Source organism: Paramormyrops kingsleyae, chromosome 18 (assembly GCF_048594095.1).
Source record: "Paramormyrops kingsleyae isolate MSU_618 chromosome 18, PKINGS_0.4, whole genome shotgun sequence".
Taxonomy (NCBI): domain Eukaryota; kingdom Metazoa; phylum Chordata; class Actinopteri; order Osteoglossiformes; family Mormyridae; genus Paramormyrops; species Paramormyrops kingsleyae.
In genome coordinates, this window is record NC_132814.1 from 11,768,872 (window position 1) to 11,792,955 (window position 24,084).

Here is a 24,084-nt window from a genome sequence, read left to right on the forward strand (position 1 = left end):
TTGTCCCTTTGTAGTTTAACTCAGCAGTTTGTGTGGTTTTGTTCTCTGGTCTTTTTCTGCAGGCATACTTTCATTTTAAAGGGGACTTTATTTTGGATGTTTCATTGAATAGAATCCCTGCTATCCCGCCTGTCACTCTTGCCACTTTAGAAGGCCGCCACCACACAATCTGCCAAATTACACATAAAATAATTGAACAGATACAGGAACCCAGAGAAGTAGGGCAAAGGAAGCTGACAGTGAGGCTCTGAGTTGCAGCGTTGATGCACCTTCCGGGCCAGATCTCTACCGACACGTGTGTGGGCTGGATGCTGAAGCTGGTGGTTTTTCACTGCCTGAGAAACAGCTATTTCCTGTGCAGACAGCGGTGGAGCAGCAGCGCTGTGGCCTCACTGCTGTGCGCAGTCAGACTTCTGCTTCCTCACCCGTGTCCCCAGAGCATGGCTGTCTGCACCACGCTGGTGGCCATTGGCCTCGTAGTCTGTACTGCTTTCTCTAAAGGCATATCTACACAGGTCTCTCCATTATTTGTCTTTCTCACTCTTGTAGCAGGTAAGAGTTTTTTTTTTTTTTTAAACGAACGGGATCCTAGAGAGGCCAGATAGTCAACCAATTGTGGGGTTTCTTTGTGGGTTGTGTGTCATAATAAGTCTCTATTTTAGTTAATAGAGGGCAGGCAATGAGCTTCAGAGAGATATTCTGATAATCTGTGAAAATCAGCAGAGGGCAGGAATGCTGGGGGGGGGGCTCCATTGTGTTCATGGTTTACTGATGTCAGGGGGGTTAGTTTCTCGTATACATATACACACAGGTGTGCATATACAAACACATTGTTCTGCTACTCTTTGCAATGACTTCTAGAGACTTCACAACTTGTTGAGGTGGCATATTTTTTCCATATTTATTTTACACAATTGAACATAAAATACTTCTAATGTTATTTTTCAGAATGCTGTTCAAGAGGGACTATTAATATCTATTACAATGCTAGATGTTTGGATTGTGGTATATTTCTCAGATCTTGGTCCTTCATGTCCTGAAGTATCTTAACACCATGTCTTTACAAAACTCCGGCAGTCATAGAAGGTCTCAGCTTTGACTTTCTACTTCTTCTCTGCATTGTGCTTTTGCCGCACTCTCCTCACTCCTGTCTGGCTTCTTGTGGTGTTGCACTCTTCTGCTTCACGCTGCTCTGGATGGGACACTAAATGCTGCATGCAACAGAACGACATCAGAAAACAACACTCCAGTCTTGCTGTCACTTTTAAAACCTCATATGAATTGGACAACCAAAAAGCCTTAGTCAGAGATTCAGGACTGGGTGAAATTTTTTCATTACATTTGGCTCAAAGTAAAACAAGCACACACTGTTGTCTGTAAGCGACTTAAGGGATTCCCATCCAAGAGAAGGATCCTTAAAAAATGTATAGAAAATTGTGCAATGAAAACTTGTGTCTCATAGAGATCATATGCAGGCAGTCCCCAGGTTATGAACGAGATCTGTTCCCTTAGTCTGTGTTTAAATCGATTTTGTGGATAAGTCAAAAAAATGACAATACTGTACATAATATCAATAATACAGTAATAATAAAACCAACTACCTACGGTTCTGTGCCTCAATGTTGTCATGACATCCCAAAGTAGTGTGTGCGTTCATTATTACAAATCATTGTATTTAACTTGAATTTTTTTATATAATAGGCAGTCGATTTGTAAGTACGAGTTGTCCGTGACTAAGATGTCCTTAAACCTGGGAACTGACTGTAATTGATTTAAGGTAATTTATTACATGTGCTGAAACGACTGGAAACCCTTGTAATACGTATTTACATAACTGTGAGGTCAATGGCAACTAACCAAGGGTTTAACAATAGCTACTTAACTGTATTAGTCTCTTAAAGTCATGCGATCTGGCCATCAGGACTTCACACCATCCAGGTGGACTACAGAGAGGAAGTGAATGCTATGGTTGGGGAGAATGTTAGCCTGCCGTGTGAGATGGTTAACTCTTCTGGAACCATGGTGACCATGCTTGAGTGGAAGAAGCAAGAAGTGGGGCAGCAGGCCGAGAGCCGGCTCCTGGTCCACGCCCCCACTGCCCAGACTCACATGCACAGAGCCAACATCTCAGTCAAGCTAAAGAAACGCCAGGAGAAACTGACGGGATCGATCCTGCAGCTCTATAACGTGAGCGTGTGGGACAGTGGCAACTACATATGCACTCTCAGCACCTTCCCTAATGGAGCTATCAGAAGCGTGACACACCTGCTGGTCAAAGGTATGACTCATTAAATTTATTTTTGTTTAGCTTTCTGTTCTGAAGAGCTCAGTGATTTCAAGCGTAGGATTCCACCTTTGCAATAAGTCAGTTTGTGAATCTTTCCTGCTAGCCATTCCACAGTCAACTGTTAGTGGTATTATTGCAACGGGAGCGTTTAGGAACAGCAGAAACTCAGCCATGAAGTGACAGATCACGTAAAGTGACAAATTGGGGTTGCCGAGTGCTGAGGCACATAGTGCATAAAAGTCACTGGCTCTGACAACTCAGTAACTGCAGAGTTCCAAACTTCCCCTGGCATTAACCCCAGCACATAGTCTGTGCGCCGGGAGCTTCATGGAATGGGCTTCCATGGCCGAGCAGCTGCATGCAACCACCCCTCTGGAGCAGTGGAGACATGTTCTATGGAGTGATGAATCATGCTTCTCTGTCTGGGAGTCTAATGGCGAGTCTGGGTTTGGCAGATGCCAGCAAAATTTTACCTGCCTGACTGCACAGTCCTGCTGTAACATTTGATGGAGGGGGTTAATGGTATGGGGTTGTTTTCAGGGGTAGGGCTAGTCCCAGTAAAGGTAAATGCTTCAGCATGCCAAGATATTTTGGACAATTCTTCCTTATGCTTCCTACTTTATGGGGACAGTTTGGGGAAGGCCCTTTTCCAACACGACTGCGCCACAGTGCACAAAGCAAGGTCCAAGACATGGTTGGGTGAGTTGGAAGAATTTGACTGGCTCGAGTAGAGCCCTGACCTGAACTCGATCTAACATCGTTGGGAAAAACTAGAACAGATTGCCACCCAGACCTTCATGCCCAACATCAGCGCCTGACCTCACAAATGCTATTCTGGATGAATGGGCAAAATTTCCCAGAGACACACTCTAAAATCTTGTAGAAAGTCTCCCCACAAGAGTGGCAGCTGTTATACTGTAGCTGCAAAAGGGGGGGGGGGGGTTAGAATGGGATGTCATAAAAGTTCCTGTAGGTGTAATGGCCAGGTGTCCCAATACCTTTGTTCATATAATTTATGTATGGAAATAATGCAGAACAACCAGGTCACGTTATTGATAAGATACACAGAAAAAATCAGGGCAATTTAATGCAGAAGTGCAAAAAACAAAGGGTGTTTATCTATGTCCATACCTGACTGTTCTTGTGTTCTTGAATACTCGTTTGACGTCATCTGCCATTGCTGAAGTACAGTTCCAATACTCAAAAACAGAAGTTTGGAGGACAATCAAAATCCCCGGATGTTGTTCTTGCGATGCCCAAATTACCAAGGATGCATTGGTTGTTTCCGCTCCAACAAGAACAATCCCATAATTCATTGCTTCCTAAATTCGTTCTTGGAAGCCAAGTTAGCACGAATGCTCTATGTGTACTTGGTATTGATAAACACGTGCTAATGACAATATACACACAACAGCCAATTCACATTAATGATCAGGTAGACAGAAACAATCAGGGCACATTAATAATGAGGCATACACTCCATGTACCCTCAGATCATGTCCATCCACTGGATATCAAACTGTATGCCACTGTGATGAATCTCGATTATGGGTTGAAAGAGGGGGACCAAGTGACCATCTTCTGCAACAGTACCCCCCCTGCCGACACCTACACCCTCAGTCATTCCCTGGTAAAGAGCTCCTCCCTTACATGCCCACCAGCCTCGTCTTGTATGTGATCATTTCACAATGCGTATTTTTCATCACAAAAATCCTGTTTTTTCAAGTCTGAAAAGAGCATTGAATACCCAATGAACATTTCCTTGACTTTCAGAAAAATACATCTGTGATGTGGAGCCAGGATGGGATCTTCACTCTGGCAAACGTGACGAGGCACCACAGTGGCCTCTATGTCTGCCAGCCCAGCAGTCAGTCGTCTGGCCTACTTTTCAAAAACCACAACATCACCATCAATCTCACAGTCCACTGTGAGTAACACATTTTGCAATGAAGCCACCATCAGTCATCATCATCACCTAGTGAAACCGTAGCTTGTTTTTCATCTTCTTAATGCCTAATTAAGTGCCTTGTGCCTAACAAAATGATGTACCCTTACCTCTCCCTTGCAAAAAAGTTATGGATGACCTGAGATGTAACAGCAGGGCAATCCAGGCTGACACTGGACAGAATGCTACCCTCTCCTGTGTGTCTGACGCATCCTCGTCACTGAGGTACACATGGACCAAGGTGAGAAGTCACTGCCATGATCTCACAGGACATTTATATTATGCATATAAACATGAAGTGTATCAACATAGTGTACATAATAGAAAGATAGAAAGTGAATAAACATGAATTATATGAATGTGTATTATGTTGTGCAAGGGACTATACAATTACAATTATTCAGAATAAATCATAAAATAGCCCGTGTGTTGTGATTCGTGAGAGCTGTTACATAAATCAGCATTCTCTAAAGCTTTATGTGTTGCTGTCCCTTGTCAGGATAATGTGACCGTGTCTAACTTCAGCCTGCTTCAGCTCTCGGGGGTCAGCGAGAACCAAGCAGGGATTTATACTGTGACCGCAACCATGGTTGCCCCCCCCCAACTGCAAAAGCGAGCTGTGGTAACTGTGACCGTGCATAGCCACGTGGGTAAGTGTTACTACTGTCTGATCGATGTTGAATTGTCTGACGAGTGGCTTGAAACGTGTTAATATTATCACCGTGATAAACCGTGTTTATATTATTACCGTGTTAAACCGTGTTAATATTATTACAGTGATAAACCGTGTTAATATTATTACCGTGATAAACCGTGTTTATATTATTACCGTGTTAAACTGTGTTAATATTATTACCGTGTTAAACCGTGTTAATATTATTACTGTGTAAAACCGTGTTAATATTATTACCGTGTTAATATTATTACCATGTTAAACTGTGTTAATATTATTCAGGACCTAGACAGCTACACTAATCGTGTGTCACTCTATGGATTAGACCATTAGACCTCGGTGCTTGTGATTGGACGATCACCAGTTCAAACTCCAGGGTCAGCAGAATAGCCGCATCGCTGTTGGGTCATTGAGCAAGACGCTCAACCATTACAAATGTCACACAGGCACCAGATAAATGGCTGGTCCTGCTCTCTGACTCCAAACTTCATTCTAACCTGTATATTTGTATTTCTCAAAGCAGTGCAAGACAGCAAATGTGAAAACAATTGTGCTTGTAGAAACAGCAAATAAAGTACGATTATCGTACAAGCTGGATAAATTCTGGTCTAATTGAGGCCGTTCCTCTACTGACCTCTAGTGGTGAACACAGAACAGAGATTGAAGCTGGTAGGTTGTTACAGGAGCAGCATCCCATGATCGGTGTCGCTGTTCACAATGGGTGTATTTGCTGAAATCTAGAGGACAAATTCAGAAAAGCATGTTCATTTTTGGGACTGAAAAAGGAAAACAAAACACCAGTTTAATCTACTATCTTCCATTTACTTTCCAGTAATTCTTTGCTATAGATGGAAAAGTTAGAAAACCCTGTGTTTTTCCCTCTTTTTCCACAAGGCCCCACCTGGCATGAAGCAGACAAAACTTATGTAACAGAAGATAAAAGTGACCCCCCCCAGAGCAGCATCAGCTCCACAATGCCTGGCTCCACATTCAACCAATGGGGGATGACCCCCAGTCCTAGGACGCCACAATCTGCTCCGGAGAATGGAACAACAACATACTTCACTGGCAACAGCACGACACAGCCAGCCAACGAAACCACGCCGTGGTCGGATCTCAATGCCACGCTGACCCTAGGGTTTGGCCTGCTGTCTACTGCATCACCGACGCTTGATGGGACCGCCACGAATCTGGCGACATCACCCAAAGTTAACGTCACACATTTGTCAGGTACTGCTTCAAGGACAGAAACCGACTCATGGCACAACCAATCAGCAAATCTCTAACACCGCTCACATCTCTTTTATGGTTTCTTACATGAACTTCCATTTGTGCCCTCGCTGCTTCCACTGTAAAGGGACCAGTAAAAGGACAGGGTTAGCTACCTTGTTCTCCTTCCTTGTCCTGGCAGCTGTCGTGACTGGTTTGTACACACGATACAGGATACAGAGACGGTAAGTCATGCTGTGTCTCTCAGCACCCTTTGACAGAAATCAACATATAGGCCTACTGATTGAATTACAGCTTTAACGATTTACATTTACTGATTTAACACCATCTTTCATCTAAATACCACATACACTCACCTAAAGGATTATTAGGAACACCATACTAATACGGTGTTTGACCCCCTTTCGCCTTCAGAACTGCCTTAATTCTACGTGGCATTGATTCAACAAGGTGCTGAAAGCATTCTTTAGAAATGTTGGCCCATATTGATAGGATAGCATCTTGCAGTTGATGGAGATTTGTGGGATGCACATCCAGGGCACAAAGCTCCCGTTCCACCATATCCCAAAGATGCTCTATTGGGTTGAGATCTGGTGACTGTGGGGGCCATTTTAGTACAGTGAACTCATTGTCATGTTCAAGAAACCAATTTGAAATGATTCGAGCTTTGTGACATGGTGCATTATCCTGCTGGAAGTAGCCATCAGAGGATGGGTACATGGTGGTCATAAAGGGATGGACATGGTCAGAAACAATGCTCAGGTAGGCCGTGGCATTTAAACGATGCCCAATTGACACTAAGGGGCCTAAAGTGTGCCAAGAAAACATCCCCCACACCATTACACCACCACCACCAGCCTGCACAGTGGTAACAAGGCATGATGGATCCATGTTCTCATTCTGTTTACGCCAAATTCTGACTCTACCATTTTAATATCTCTACAGAAATCGAGACTCGTGTACAGTCCTTTGGTCTACGTTGTGGTTGAAAGGGCTATATAAATAAACGAGACTTGAGACTTGACTTGAGACTCATCAGACCAGGCAACATTTTTCCAGTCTTCAACTGTCCAATTTTGGTGAGCTCGTGCAAATTGTAGCCTCTTTTTCCTATCTGTAGTGGAGATGAGTGGTACCCGGTGGGGTCTTCTGCTGTTGTAGCCCATCCGCCTCAAGGTTGTGCGTGTTGTGGCTTCACAAATGCTTTGCTGCATACCTCGGTTGTAACGAGTGGTTATTTCAGTCAAAGTTGGTCTTCTATCAGCTTGAATCAGTCGGCCCATTCTCCTCTGACCTCTAGCATCCACAAGGCATTTTCGCCCACAGGACTGCCGCATACTGGATGTTTTTCCCTTTGCACACCATTCTTTGTAAACCCTAGAAATGGTTGTAAGAACATAAGAAGAACATAAGAACTATACAAATGAGAGGAGGCCATTCGGCCCATCGAGCTCGCTTGGGGAGAACTTAACTAATAGCTCAGAGTTGTTAAAATCTTATCTAGCTCTGATTTAAAGGAACCCAAGGATTCAGCTTGCACTACATTATCAGGAAGACTATTCCATACTCTGACTACACGCTGTGTAAAGAAGTGCTTCCTTAAATCCAGTTTGAAATGTTCTCCCGCTAATTTCCACCTATGGCCACGAGTTCTTGTGCGTGAAAATCCCAGTAACTGAGCAGATTGTGAAATACTCAGACCGGCCCGTCTGGCACCATCAACCATGCCACGCTCAAAATTGCTTAAATCACCTTTCTTTCCCATTCTGACATTCAGTTTGGAGTTCAGGAGATTGTCTTGACCAGGACCACACCCCTAAATGCATTGAAGCAACTGCCATGTGATTGGTTGATTAGATAATTGCATTAATGAGAAATTGAACAGGTGTTCCTAATAATCCTTTAGGTGAGTGTATAGTTTATGGTACATTTTTCAGAATAAAGTACAGTCAGTCCTGCCATAACGCATGACATCACACCACAAAACTGTTCTAATGCGATTGATATATTGGTACCCAAGTCTAATACAATGTGGAATCGCATCTGTATTTGCGGAATTTTTAGTTGTATAGAAAAGCACTGTGCAAACTACAGCACAAGGTCTTAGCAAGAAACACTACTTGCACAGAAAAACAGCTATAAAAATGAACAAATCTTTCTTTTTAACCGGTTCTTTTCAGTGAATCGGTCTAACTGGTTTTCAAATCAGAATCAGACTTTTTGCAGATCCACACATTGCACTGGTCAAAGTTTTAGATTCTAAAGATCTAAACATATTTGACAAATTATCATTTAAAAGCAGAGCAGCGTTTTTGAATTCCATTACATTTGCTTTTCGTAGATTGGCAGTAGCCACGTTGCCTTCAGTGCCCCCCTGATACCGTAATCCGTTTTATTTATGCCGTGTGCATAGTGGCTGCGGCTTAACACTCCCGACTAATGATGGTCAAAATGACGCTTCGTGAACCAAAGCATGCCCCAAAGTAAACCAAGAGCACCATCTAGTGGGGCCATAATACAGTAAATGTTTCATGAATCGTCGTTTGGGCCGTTTATACTCGCGGCTCTCCGCAGAGTTAGCGACTTTGGCCTGTTTGGCTGAAGCGATCAATGCGCAGTCATAAGACCCATAGGAGATGTTTATGATCGATTTTATTAATGTATTTTTATAATTTTTTTATTCTTAATGCACATTATAATATTATTAGCCATTTGCAGCACTGTTTTTATAATTTAATTCCTTTCGTTTGGAGTTTTGGAGCCGCATTTGGCTTAACCCTATTTTTCCCATTGCATATGTGGATCTTAGTACGGAAATATACTCGAGGTTTTTCAGGAACGCATTTGTCGCGTTGCAGCAGGACTGACGGTACACTTTTCTATACACAGAAGCCCTGGAAGTAGGGATACAGAATACTGTCGTGCAGTGTGCCCATTGTATAGTTTAAAACCAAAAAAGCCAGCCTATGTTTTCAGGCATGTCCTGTTGTTAGCTGTTGATGAAACCAAATAACTTAAATAAAGTTTGTTTATCGTTCTGGCTTTCAGCACAAGCTCAAAACGTCCTCCTGAGCCTATGTCAGTAGTTACATGTTTGTGCCTGTACATCTTCCCTAGATTGGATTTGCCCCCGCCTTTCAAGCCTCCCCCTCCCCCCGTGAAGTACACCTCAGTGCGGGACCAGATGACCCTACTTACAGTCAGCCCCATGATGGATATCAGGAAGATTTAAAGCACAATGTAGTTTATTAAGAGAAAATGAATTAATTTTTCAATACATGTAAACAAATCTTTACATTTTTAATGAAATCAAGATGTTTTGTTTTTCAAAACTTTTTGTCATTTGGTGTGTAAGTGTGCCCTGTGATGGGTTGGCTCCCCATCCTGTGGTGTTCACTGCCTTGCCTCCATAGTTTCTGGGATAAGCTTTTTCTCTCATTCGTCTTACAGTCGCGGGCATATGACAGTGTCCCAGAAACAACCTGCCAAACCCTGGTGCTGGTGGCTTTGTGGGCCTGTGGGTTTGCAGAGGCAGAGATGGGCAGTATTTCAATTAAATGTATTTAAAATACATATTTAATTACTTTTAAGTATTTTGTAATTTTGTATTTTGCTGAACAGAAAAAAATTGTAACAAAATACTTCGAGAGACTGCATTATATGTATTTAAAATACTTGGTGTTATATGCCATTTTATTTATTTATTTTCTGTCATTTTAAGACCCTTATTCACCAGGCTTACGGACTTTTTATTACAGCCTATCACCGTCTTCGGCTGAATGCAAGTAAATCACGTGACACGTCCTACTGGGCGCAGTTTGCTCATTTTGAACTTCGTTTTCCCATGACCGGTAATCCAAGGAAAGAAGGTGCTTTGGTGCTCGGTGCAAATTGCCTTAATATAAAGTATGTAGTAAAATATGCTACAAGATATTGCTCACTGAATGTCATTGTAGGACAGAAAAACAGAGCAATTAGCAAACCGCAGTGCTGTACTCTAGAACTTGAGTTAATTTGCTGGCCTGCTAGTGGCATTCCAGTTCATTTCAATACGCATGTTCCTCTTGTGGTTTGTCATGTAAGGCTTCATTGGCTGTAATACACAGAAAACAGGCTAGCCACTTTTGTTCCTAAGTGCAAAATAAATTTTTATTCAGTAAACGTAGGTGTTTTTATAGCCAGTCGGTTCTGTAAAACAGAAGCGACTAGTAACGTTGAATATTATATGTGTCACTGCCGCGGGTTACTCCTTTTTTTGAGCGTATTATCTTAAAAAATGTAATCTTTTATTTGAGTTTGCGCAAGTTTGCCAGCCCACTGTAAAATAAAGCTGGAAATTCACACATTATGATAATTAATTTAGGAAAGCTTTATTGTTCCTGCTTGCCCGTGCACACAAACACGCCGGCTCCCCTGACAGCCACCGCTGCTAATTCTGCGGGAAATTATGGGTGTAAATTAAGGGTGTAATGGGTCTGAATCCGAGACCGAAACCGCGATCCGAGATCGTGAACATTTGTTTGGCGGTTCCGTCTCCCGGTGTTCCGGGCAATTCAGTTTCCCTATGTTTCCCCTGTCGCGTGCTGATTTGTACACGGTTTCGCTGTTGTTTTCATGTCTTTTTACGAAGCTCTTGAGGTAAACAAGCCATATATTTTAAAACATCACACGCCTTTAAAATGTTTGTTTTTACAGATAATAAATGAAAGTATTTAATTCGTTGGATAGAGATATTTCGTGATGAAAACGGTATTGTATTTCTTATAAGACTATATTATGCGTGACGATCTACTGTATTCACATATAATAATGTACCTGAGTGATTTTCAGACATCTCACATACATATTTGCCTAAAGATTAGGAGAAACATTATTTCCTGACATTCAGGATATTTGGTTCCCCCCTGTTAAAACAGGTATACAGCAACTCTGGGCCTCGGTACTAATAACAGTACAGTATCCACATGTAATAATGTACCCGAATGATTTTCAGATATTTCACATACCTCTTTGCTTTAATATTAAGGGAAACATTATTTCCTGAAAGACAGGGGAAACATAGGGAAACCGAATTCCCCTCCCAAGCCGCTGCTGCATATGCCGCCTGTTGAGTTCACATTGCGTTACTAATGTTACGAAAGTAACTTTTTTATTTAACAGTTAACGCTGTAACACATGTAAATAACAAAATTATTCAGTTTAAAGTTATAACATTCTGTATATTTTGTAAATACTATATATTACTAGGGCTGTAATAATGCACGTATTCGTTACTATTTTACATGTATTTTCAATTTACATATTTGTATTTTAAACACATTTCCTCACTCCAGTATTTTGTGTTTTATTTTGTTACATTTCATGAGCAAGTATTTTTAATTTGTAACACAATACGTTATTATGCATTTGTGCCCATCTCTGTGCAGAGGTGATATTTTGCTGGCAGCTAACAATGTCCAGCTGCATCAAAGTTCATTCAAACATCAGCTTGCTTGGATCTTCTGGATGGCTGTAGCCCACAGTCGCTCCAAGCAGACACAGGTAAACCGCTAAGCTACCAAGGCAAAGCCAGGTCGAATGACCAGCGAGGCAGGACGGTCTTCAAACCTTTGCCTGTGTTTTGTTCCCCCACAGCAGTGAACTCTCAGATGCATATTTCCTTCCTCTTGCTGAGGTGTGAAGTTGCTCTTGTCTCCAGCATGAAGTAGATGCTCAGTTTTGTACGGCATAATACATTTATTAATTATGAACCTAAATCATATCGATTTACTGTAATAGCAGGAAACCCAGTAGAATAAATTGCAGTATTATAGAAGTAGATACCCATTTTCTCTCCTGAAAGTTTAGATGATTGAGGACACAGTGGACCAGCAGACATTTGGCGGTACTGTCTGACCAGCATCTGCATTATAAGGTCTTGGTTGATCACGTGGTTTACAATCGTGGCTCATATCTCACTGGGGACAGGTTGGTGTCTTCGCCGTCTTCTGCTTCTCTCTCCGTTCTGCAGTCTTATTCTCACTCACCACATCACCATACACTCTCACTCCTTTTTCTCTACTGCATCTTCCACCAGCAGGAAGTTGATGTTCAGAAAGTGTAGCAACTCCGTGACACTCTTGCTACGCAAATGTGCTTTACAAATCATAGTTAATGAGTTCCACGTGTTAAGTTAATTCAAAACCCAGCATCACTGGTATATCTAAGACATGAGAAACGTCCCATTCACTTGAGAAGCAAGTTACAACTTTAACAGACATGGGAACAATACCGTGTCACTGGAATTTATTAAATATGTGCTTCATTCATTTTGATGTTTGGTGAACTGTTTTGCCTGTGGTGGTACAATGATCACTTAAATATTCAGTCAACCCTTCCACATTGCAGGGGTTTGGGGAAAAAAAATAGTAATTTTTTTTTGGTCTCCATGGCGAGCGGATCGAGAAGATATGACAAATGTGGCATACAAAGATCAGTGCAAGATTATCACAAGATATCACATGAGGCTCTAAACATGCTTGCCATCCTCCAGACCAACATTGTGTGTATATTTTATGCATTTATGAGTTACTAAATTTTCTGGTCTGCTGGCCTTATACAGAAACCGCGATGGGGAAAGTCACGATGTAGAAAGGTTGGCTGTACAATTTTGGGCGTAAATGTTTTTCACTGGGAAACTACATAATGCATTTTGATTAATAAAACATGAGCAACTGATAATTATATCAAATGAGGAGAATTATACATAATAATTTGCATACATGTATTAAAACATTTGCAACACATGGGAAACAATGAGAAATGATGTTCGGCTGTTCGCAAATTACTTAAAGGATGTGGATGTTACGCACCTTGTTTTGCATAGGGAAATTGACATTTGAGCAACTGAAGTAAAACCTTTACCTTAATTTTATGGGCTTTTGGTTAGCCAACAGACAATGTATGCTAGTATGGGTTGGCCTGTATTGGATGGTTGCTGGAAATACTGGGGTGACTTGAGAAGAGCTTTTGAGTTGGTTGAGCTGACACACTCTGATGGACATAATAGTTTTACATAAGCATGACTAATAATTTTCTGTCATAGCCTTTTGCACAGTTTTGTAGCAGACAAAAAAGACTGACAGACAGGCACAGCGCTGTAGCTGGCTGAGGTCAGCAAGGTCTGGACCTTGATAGTTTTTTCAAAAATCTTAAAATAAGATTTGCAGCTAAATATTCGCCTGAATAAAAAAAAAACAGCAGTTGAAAATGTCTCCCGGCCAAGTGCATTCTTATTTCAGTTTGAGTGTGCTATTAATAGTGTGTGTGTGTGTATGTGTGTGTGTGAGAGAGAGAGAGTGAGAGAGAGAGCTAGAGGACTCAGTATTAGCATGACAGAGGATGCGTGACTCGTGAACCGCACGCACGCACGAAAAGCAGTTCAAATTCACGGTGTGTGCATGTGACCATGTCCCTGGTGTTGCAGGTTGCGTATCATTCCGTAAGACAAAACAATGATCATTATCTGTAAGAAAAAACATGGTCAAAAACTGCGACCTGCTATAGCGTCTGGAGTAAATTGTATGAAACGTTAAATATGAGCTTAAGCCAGGCTACTCCGGCCATGTTAAAGGTTGGGTTTCTTTCATATTACGCCTGAATGGGCTAGATTAGGGTAAATAACGTTTCACACAACGTCATTAATAAAAAATAATAATGAACAGTTCATGAAGGGGACAATATCAATAATAGTGTCCACAGAAACATTTCAAAGCCAAATTTTGATATCAAAACAAGTGTATTTGATGTTAGCTTGTAGTGGTGTATTAATATTAAGCATTTCTTTTTCAGCTTTTGTTTAAATATGGCTACAAATTACCTCAAATTACATACTTTATACCCATAAAATTTTCCTCTATGATGTTTTTATGACCCAGACCTAAATTCATTCAGGTAGGCACATTGTAGGGAGGGTTTGTGGAGTATGTTTCTGTTCTCTGCTCTGGCAAGGTCACGCAGAGTGACCTGTTTAAGTTAAAAATTTCTCTTACTCTGGGCACATATGGGCAATATGGTGCATATTTCAGAATTTTTGTTTTTCAGATTTTCAACACAAAACAATGGCCTCCTGTATGTAATGTGTGATTGACCAGACCCAATCCCCCGGGTCCTGGACCTCACTATTTTTTAAACCCTAGCTGCAGGCCTGCACACACGTACACAATGCAAAAAAACATCCCATATACTGAGAACAGTGCAGTATAGCTGTGACCACTCCAAAGGCCAGGTGGCTGCTGTCACCCTAGCGTCTCTGCTGCTTTGACATCACTTCCTGCTCGTGCTTTTACGCAGTGAGACTCACTGCAGAGCCTATGCCTTCAAGTGGAAATGATAAGTGAGCGATGTAAGACTGCCGCCCACACCAAGTGGGTCCTGCAGAGAAGATCCTGCTCGTACACCTGCCGGAGATCTGATAAAGCCGTGAGGTGTGGCTGTTCCTTCCTGTTTGATGACAGAAAAATTACAAATGTTACGGACACATTATATTCAGTATTCAGGTAAGTCTGTATATCCTAAAAAGGTTATTCAGTTCCATAACAAAGCCAGCCCACGTAAATAAAACTTAATACAGAACAATGGTAAAACATTAATATGCCACAGACGACAGATCAGCGTTTGGACACAAGCAATGGACTCCAATACCCTCGAGTGAGAGAAGAATGTATGAATGAACGAACGAAGAAAGAAAGTGAAAAATAAAGGAACATTAAAATACACATTGTAATCTATTTAGGATTACAGTTTAAAGGGCTTAATCTTCATCTAAAATAACTACTGTTGGCTTTAAGCAGGCCAATAGCAGAAGAAGTGAAAGTCTTAGAGGAAAGTCTTTTCCTCAGTGACACAGAATAACACCGACCTGAGGGGGTTACACTAAATTCACTAAACAAAATGTGGTCAGATTTACTAAGAATGTCCTTTGCTTTCTGAACTACACAATTCTTCCAGAGGGAGCACAAATCCCTCTGCTGCCCCCCCAGGATCGAGGGTCCTGCCGATGCACTCTGTGTGTGTAGCTTACTTGTTCTCCCTGTGTTATGTGGGTTTTTCCTAGATCCTCAGTTTCTTCCTGCAGCCCAGAGATGAGCATATACACTCACCTAAAGGATTATTAGGAATACCATACTAATACAGTGTTTGACCCCCTTTCGCCTTCAGAACTGCCTTAATTCTACGTGGCATTGATTCAACAAGGTGCTGAAAGCATTCTTTAGAAATGTTGGCCCATATTGATAGGATAGCATCTTGCAGTTGATGGAGATTTGTGGGATTGCACATCCAGGGCACGAAGCTCCCGTTCCACCACATCCCAAAGATGCTCTATTGGGTTGAGATCTGGTGACTGTGGGGGCCATTGTAGTACAGTGAACTCATTGTCATGTTCAAGAAACCAATTTGAAATGATTCGAGCTTTGTGACATGGTGCATTATCCTGCTGGAAGTAGCCATCAGAGGATGGGTACATGGTGGTCATAAAGGGATGGACATGGTCAGAAACAATGCTCAGGTAGGCCGTGGCATTTAAACAATGCCCAATTGGCACTAAGGGGCCTAAAGTGAGCCTAGAAAACATCCCCCACACCATTACACCACCACCACCAGCCAGAAATTGAACAGGTGTTCCTAATAATCCTTTAGGTGAGTGTATATATAGTTATAATTGTATACAAATGTACTGTATGATTGTTTGGTAACTGAACTGTGTGTGTGTGTGTGTGTGTGTGTGTGTGTGAGCGGGTTTACCTATCCTTATGGGGACATAATGTCCCTATAACGTGATAAATATCCGTTTTTTTTCCCTTATGGGGACCGGTATCCTGGTCCCCATAAGGGAAATCTCTATTTTATAAAAATCAGTGACTGCTATGAAAAAACTAAAAATGCAAAATCTCTTGTATTTTGTTAGGTTACTTATGGTTATGGTTAGGGCAGGGTAGGGGTTAAGGTTGTCATAGTTAGCGTTAGCATTTTTCCCATTTAAATGAATGAGCGGTGCCCATAAGGATATGTTTACCCTACATGTGTGTGTGTGTGTGTGAGTGAGCCGTGAAGTCGACTGGCATCCTGTGTATCAGTGTTTCTCCACCTGGTCTTGTGTTCACGTTTTTGCTCTCTCTCTGCTCCCTGCTAGACCAGGGGTGGCCAATCTTACCCGCAAAGGGCCGGTGTGCATGTAGGTTTTTGGGATAACCTGTAGGTCAGCTGTTCAAACCCAGGTGTGAGGACTCTTCAGCCAATCAGTCCTCTAATTAGTGACCTAATTAGGGAGTTGCAGCGAAAACCTGCATACACACCGGCCCTTTGCGGCCACCCCTGTGCTAGACAGTCCACATATTTTGACATTGTGGGGACCATTTTTTTGGTCCCCACAAGGGGAAGTTCAATTTTATAGAAATCCATGCAATCAAAAAAATAAATAAAAATGCCAAGAGTCTTGTATTTTGTTTAGTTACTTATGGTTAAACTTAGGTGGGGGTTAAAGTTGTCATTGTTGGGATTAGGGTGACAGAGACCGAGAGAAAATCAGGCGTGCCTTAAAGGGGGGATATTTATGATGATTCAGGTGCCCTAAAAATTTTGAACATAATTGGATTGGTCTGTGTTAGGAGACAAATATGAGATACTTTCATGGTTCCGAAAACCTCCAGCGGCACCCCTGTGGGTAATTTATGACTATCAACCTAATTCAGTTTATTTGCTCCAGGTCAGTTTCACTCTCCATCATCACTAAATGCACAGTCCAGGTAATGAAATGACATCTAAAGCGAAATCCTTCAGTCCCTGCGCGTTCATTTTCAATTTATTTGCACCTTGTTCTCAGCTGTACTGCACAACCACAGGCTGGAACAATTCAGCCTGCAAACAAGATCGCCTCAGTTCCTGTGCTTAGAAGAAGCATGGCTTCTTCAAGTGGCATGTGTGTGGTCTCGGTACATAGCAAATAAGGCAGTTTACGCCTAAACCATTCAGCTTTCGCCGTTCTCTCACCAAGGGTACGAGCTGCAATAAATGAGGTCACCTGCCACACTTCCTGTTTGCAACCGAAAAAAGTTAGAGCTGATAAAAATAGATTCTGTGCCCGTGGTGACGGGTGAAAAGGGTGAAGCTTCACGACAGTCTGGACCTCTGCAGCGCTCTCTGTCCCAAGGGAGGTCACAGACCCCATCTGCAGCTGAGGCAACCTAGACACGATGGGTAAGCTAAGGCCCCTCAAGGCAACATGGTGCCTTCAGGAGCGGCTTCTACTTTCACTGAGCTTTCATCTTGGGTGGCTGCGAACATGGAGCGTGAAATACTGGAAAGTGGAGAAGAAAATGCTTTTCATCTCAGACAGATACATTAACATTTCATCTGAGTTTAGTCCTAAATAATTAAGTTTAAAATATCCAACTGTATAAAATTAATTACACCTTAAAAACACCATGTGCTAGTCAATAAAATAAAATAAAGCATTTCAAATTGGATTTTTAAAGATGAATTGGCTTGGAAAGGTAGATATAAACACTGATCAAATTTTGATTTGGGTCTTCGTAACTTATTTCAGAAAAATGTGACCATACAGCACAATGCAAATCCTGTTCGTGACGGGAAACCAGGCAAGCAGGTCACAAACATCGCTAACTTTGTTTTTATGAATGCAGGACGTGCGCAATCTATCATATGTTGGGGTGAAGTGTTTTGGTGGTGATTTACTTATATAAAAATTCATTTGTGCGTCTTCACAGTTTTAGAGTTGAAGAGAAATTCCAAACGCACTTGATATTTTTTCTAGGCTTTACTTATCTACATATTCTGTGTTGATCTTAAAACCTTCACAATTAACATCTTCCATACAATCGCGCTATATATATTTATGCTTACTGTTGGATGAAGGCACCCATACACTCAATTTTGTCTCATTAGAACATCTGTAATTGGTTATGAGGCTCTGTGAAGGCAGGGTCTCCATCAATGATGCACTTGTTAGAGCACAAACAATTTGTAAAAAAAGCTAATCAACAATAAAATATGACGCATTTGACACATAATACCAACTACTCATTTCTGAACTTTATTTTTCTTAAGAGCTTTTCTCCATAGGCCACATACCTAAAATTTTCAAGGTGTAATTCTGCAGTATCTCTCTTCTTTTCTTGCAAATGGACACAAAATCAGAGAAACATATGGGGGAAATGTGTAAATAAGCCCATCTACAAAAATTACAGCATAAAAACCAAACTAGGAAACATTTGTGGCATTGCCTTGTCGGTTGCTTAAGGGTTGATATAGTTATAACCAATTCAAATCTGTAACCGTTCGTCGCTAATCAGTCTGCAGCGTGGAACAACTGGATACTCTGAGGTGGACAGACTGAAACGCACTGCAGTAGACCTGGGCGTTAATGACTTTTTATAGACTGTTATTAGGGCATTTTTCGAACAGGAAGTCGTGCCAGTAGCTCCAGGTATGTTTCCAGGTTTACCCTATTGCTTTGAGATGTTAACTTCTCATGGAGAAAGAGTGGATGTTAGTTTGGGAAACAGTTTACTGAATGTTAAGTCTATATACTGAAGTCTGGATATGAGAACAGTTTTATCCAGCACACGTTATATTGCTTACGAATGGCCGTAGTGATTGTTTACACAGCCGGACATGCAAGTCTTTAGCTTTCAAGTCCTGCTGATTAAGCACCTTGTTGCCCCCTGCAGTAACACGTGGCCCTCATTCTCCCTTGCATTTTCAGTATGCCCTGCAGGTGTCTATGTGGCTCTAGCACTGACCTTATTGGCCCTCGTCATCTCCATATCCCTGAACGTCATTTTTTATTGGCAGAGATATCGGGACCGGCAGGGCACAGGTACGTGCTCCTCTCTTATTTACTGCTCTCGATGTATGTCGCCTTCATGGGATACACTGATTTACACCCCTAGTGCCCTAAGCCACAACTGTCTGCAATATTAATGCAAATATAAATCATGTAAATTAAAGAAGAAATTAAATAATGTGGCAGTTTAGCATAAATAACTTGCCCTACAGGAATGCAGTTTGAGATGCCCTTTTCCCAAAACCGAAATCGTAATAATTTCTGTCAGCACAGTTTGGCTCACTGCGTCGTTTTGCTGTGTTTCTGGCTCCATTTACGTTTTTCTTACGTTCTAACTCAGTTTTACTGTAAAACTGAATAGAGTCACGTGTTTATACGTTATTTTATTGTCATTATACATCTTGACGGATTTCTGGTCGTCTGCTACGGGTCTTTTACCAAATGGGCCTCATTCACCACCTGTTCTTAAGAAGAAATTTCATCTTAAAACCCACTTACTTATTCTGACATACATCAGTGTTTTTTTTTTTTTTTTTGGAACTTGTTTTTAAGTAACAACAGTATCTCCGCTCACTCCAGAGCACACTTACACACATTTGAGTGCTGACAAATTTATGCCGAATAGCTGCTTATTGTGTTTTTCAGTTCTGTAGTTGTATATATTATATGATTTAAATAATAATAATATTGTTATATTTATAATATTGTTATTTTGGCATTGTAATTTGAATATGTTTTATTATTATTATTATTATTATTATTATTATTATTATTATTATTATTATTATTATTGCCCTATTCATTTCATTACTATTATTTTTTTATTATTATTATTTAACAACAACAACAATAGTTGAATTATTAAAATGAGTAATAGCATCCCATGGAGTCCAGTGCTTAAGTGTCTTCACGTTTTTGTTTGGACACTTGACTTCTCTCTCAATTTTTCGTCTTAATTATGTGGGTGATTTCTGAGTGTGCACACGACACTGCCGTCTCATGTTCTTTTATGGGGACTGATGTGGCGTTTACCTCTGCTAATTGAGACCAACTGGCACGTGTATCAATTTACGAGGACAAGGGGATTCGTCATGTCAAGAACACATTTGCGAATTATGCAGTTTAATAACACGTCATGAATATGACACAGACTTTTCTTGGAACTTTCTTAGAACCTTTCTCAGGAACAAATTTAAGAAGAAAAAACTTAAGATGATATTGGTGAATGAGGCCCATTGTTCAAACAATACTGTGCAACTATTTACTAATATGACCTGACAGACATGATATATGACATTCTTATGCATTTTGACTGGTAATTGATTATAAATGTAATTGTATCAATGCAATGTGCATGTCATGGATTTTCTGATTCTTGAGCTGCACGGGCTTGGTGACACATCTTAATGATCACTGATCCATTGTTTTCTTTTCAAATCTTTCTCACAAGATCTTTCTCCGTGTGTAGTTTTTGCGTACATACCTCGTGAAAAATAGCGATGCACTTCGCATCATATTTGTTAGCGAATATCACTTTTTTGGAGTCCGTTCATGACCCATAGTAAACTGCTTATTATCTTCTCTTATGGAGACATTTACAAAACGTACCATAATTTCCAAACCTTCAGCATCTACTCCCCTCATATTCTTGCACCATCAAAGGACACTTAACATTTTCCATAGCCTTTTGTGCTGCATGCCATATCTGATGAAGAACTGTAGCTTTTTTTCATCAACGTCAAACAAACCCCCTTTTCCACCATTTAGATATAGCCTAATAAGATTTTTAGCTTTTTTTTTAAAGCTTATTACCATCGGGCCGGTATATATCCACAACTCAGCTGCGTCATCTTATGTCTGTCCGGCTCTTCATAAGTAATTCCTTTTGAATACTAGTATACCAGTAAACAAAGATTTTTAAAAAGCAACAATGAATGTCAATCAACCACCAAATAAGCCTTTTTTTCCATACACGTAAGAAAAGCTCTTTCATAACATTTACAGATTCACCTGCGTTACATGAGAAGGTTTTGCAATACGCTGGTTCCATGTAGCCTCAATGTTAGCCTTGTATGGTTAAATAAAAATATGCCGATATTTAGGCTTACAGACGCATAACAAAATAAGGCATATTTCATTTATGGTACAATGTTCACTTTTACAGGTCAAAAGGAGCACATTATTCCATACAACAGGGAAAACTTCAGGTTGGTTAAGTCAGTAGCCTTTAATTTGCCTTAAATGTTGTCACTGTACAGCTGATTGGAGGTAGACCCATATCCGTGCACATATATCAGTGACCTTTGTCACTTAATGTTTAACAAATAAAATTGCAGGATATTTATTAGGCCTAATGTGTATGTGGATGGGCGGGCGTGAGCATTTCTTGTGCTTTTGACTATTAGCCTCCCTATGTGATTTAATTTTTTTTTTTTTTTTTTTAGTTCTGATAGTGTTGAAGAGGAACGGCTTCAAGACAATCCCATTTATGGTAATATCCACACAGACAGGGCAGGTGAGATAAACTTTCGTATTTTAAATTGCATTTTTCATGGTTTTCAAACGCTTACTTCATTCAGCCTCCTTAATTAATGCATAGGCCTACTTTAAAATGTCCAAATACTCAATATGACAGCCTGTTATTATAATAGTGCATTTTACTTATTTACTTATAGTAATACAATAACCAACGCTTCCCGCTATTTCATTTGTCTTTCCGATTTCACAAAACAACGCAAAAGACAAAACTCAAAGCAAGAAATAATCATGTTGTGAGGCGGTCAAGACCCATCAGATAAAATTAAGTCCTTATTGCGCAATAGACTAATTCAAAAATCCAAGTGTTAAATATACTTTATTTAGAAATCAACAAAAATCCTCGGTGTTGTCAACATTCTGAACAGTGATAAGCGTTGATTTTTGCAGGTGGATGTCCGGCTGAAATGTTGTATGAACATATGGAAGCAAGCATATCAAGGGAAAATAAGGTAACGTGTTATATCCAGATTTACATCGGCAAGTAGGCCTAATCAGAGTCTGTGAAAACAATACACACTTTCCAAAGGCTATTTGTTTAACTGTTTATATAAGAGGTGGGTGTTTTGCAGTCATTAACTGGTGTTAGATCGTTCCTTTAACCCAGACAAAAAAAGACAAAAATAATTTTTAGATGGTGTTAGACTGAAATTTTGTTTTGCGCGTAAACACAAGCTGCCTACGCATTTTGCTTCACACGCTGTCTCTGAAAGGCGAAGGTAGTCTTTGCAAAACCTAAGCGGTCAACTAACAAAACCACAATGTGTACATTTAGAGATGAAGGACAATCGGGGGTCTATACAGGGTATGATTCAGCACTCCTGTAATTTAATTCTAAGAATACAAATGTGCTACAAATGGGGGCAGTTTGTGGCTCAGTGGGCTAAACTTCTGTGCCTGTTACCAGAAGGTCACTGATTCAAGCCTGGTTGAAATATACATTCATAACAAATATTATATAATAATAACAAACATTCTAATCGTATAATCATGTAATGCTTGTTATTAGTATATATTAAAGCTATTAAGGAACGTTAGGATGTTAAGGTGTACTTGCATTCTGCTTATGAATGTTCTATGAATGCATTATGGATGCATTATGAAGGTGCACTGAATGTTCTATGAATGCATAATGAATGCATTATGAAGGTGCACTTAATGTAAAGCATTACCTATTATTTTTTATTGGAAACATGAAGCATTTTGGTGCAGGGTTGCAATACCTAAAAAAGTATCTTTTATAAAGATTGTGTGTACTTTTGCTTTGCCCTTTGCCCTCCTCTGGATCTGTGCTTTTAAGCTTAGGGTTAGGCTTAGAAATCGGCTCTGGATTTTGGGGTACTCTGCAATGAATTTGCCCCCCAGGAGGTGTGTAGGGGATTGGGCATTCTGCCAGATTGCTGTCCAGCCCGCCCCCCTGGTTCGCTGAACCGAAACACATGCAGTTTTTTCCTTTACTTAACCCTTTTTAACTCTGTTGTTTACAGCCGGAGCTCCATCCGAACGTAGACGTGTCATACGCCTCTTTGGACCTTGTGGGAGGCAAAAAGAACAGGAAGAAACGAAGGGGAAAGCAAGCCCAGGCTCAGCCCAAACGGCTAGTCCATGCCCATTCCCAACAGGAATTCCTGGAGCTGGAGGTGGACAGCGGCCTGCCACCCCGGCAGAGCAGCCCCATGGTGTCACGTAACAGCATCTATCTCAACAGCCACCAGATGGCGCTGGAAAGTCGGGAACAAGCGTGGGAGATGAGACAGGAGAGACAGAGGGACATGGAGACTGAGGCGGATGTCGAGGCGATCCACGACGACCCTGCTCGCTTCATAAAATGGGCTAATCAAAGTCAAGCCTTCGACAGTTAGTGACTGCACTGCTGTTCGTGTGTTTATGTCGCAGGAGTGACTTTGCAATTACCTTTCATTTCAGTCTTTATTTCTCACTCACCATTCATAAATCAGTGCAATGAATCTGTCACCCAGCTCTTTATAAGCATATATTTGTAAGAGGCAGTACCATACGAAGATGCCAGTGATCTGAGAGCCCGTAGATTCCTACCGACTGCAGCAGAATGTTTCTTTTTCTGTCCCTGAGAGTCGCTGCTGCAGCCCCGCGTCGCAGATGCCCGAATTCTTGGACTGACGGAAGAGGATCTAACACTTAGACCTACGTTTGTAATTTTAAAAAGTATTTCCATATAACGTTCTGCCGAATATGCAATAGATGCACCCAGACTATTCAAGCGTCTCATTTTTATTACCAACTGAAAATGTTATTTTATTCTAACGGAAACGTACGGCTTGTTCACAGACGACCTGCCGATGTTGCCACCGCTTTGAAAATCAGCCAAACTTCTCAATGATCGTCTTCGTGTGACGACCTTCTTGTCGTTTTTGGGTCACGGGCTATAAATGGCCATCATTCATTCTAATAAACGAGCCTTATTTTCAGCGCAAATCTGAGTGTGACTAAAAACGCGATTAGTAATATGGGAAATATTTGTTTTAATGACAACACGGGATAAACATTTAATGTCGAAATATGGGTTGTTTCCCTTTGTATTTTTATTTGTT

The 24,084-nt window shown here is 40.9% G+C and overlaps 2 protein-coding genes across 2 annotated transcripts; both read left to right on the top strand.

Moving 5' to 3' along the window:
* Positions 1-205: 205 nt before the first annotated feature.
* Positions 206-10,480, top strand: LOC111837960 (uncharacterized). Its single transcript, XM_023800454.2, has 9 exons — positions 206-552; positions 1,922-2,278; positions 3,781-3,917; positions 4,061-4,214; positions 4,361-4,473; positions 4,732-4,882; positions 5,800-6,135; positions 6,263-6,359; positions 9,253-10,480. The coding sequence occupies exons 1-9, from the start codon at positions 264-266 to the stop codon at positions 9,365-9,367; spliced, it is 1,749 nt and encodes a 582-aa protein (XP_023656222.2). The 5' UTR covers positions 206-263; the 3' UTR covers positions 9,368-10,480.
* A 6,635-nt stretch (positions 10,481-17,115) lies between these two features.
* On the top strand, positions 17,116-24,051 carry LOC111837946 (uncharacterized). Its single transcript, XM_023800427.2, has 6 exons — positions 17,116-17,370; positions 18,899-19,012; positions 21,144-21,186; positions 21,424-21,494; positions 21,905-21,966; positions 23,002-24,051. Exons 1-6 carry the CDS (start codon positions 17,367-17,369, stop codon positions 23,374-23,376), a joined length of 669 nt encoding a protein of 222 aa, XP_023656195.1. The 5' UTR covers positions 17,116-17,366; the 3' UTR covers positions 23,377-24,051.
* Positions 24,052-24,084: the final 33 nt, after the last annotated feature.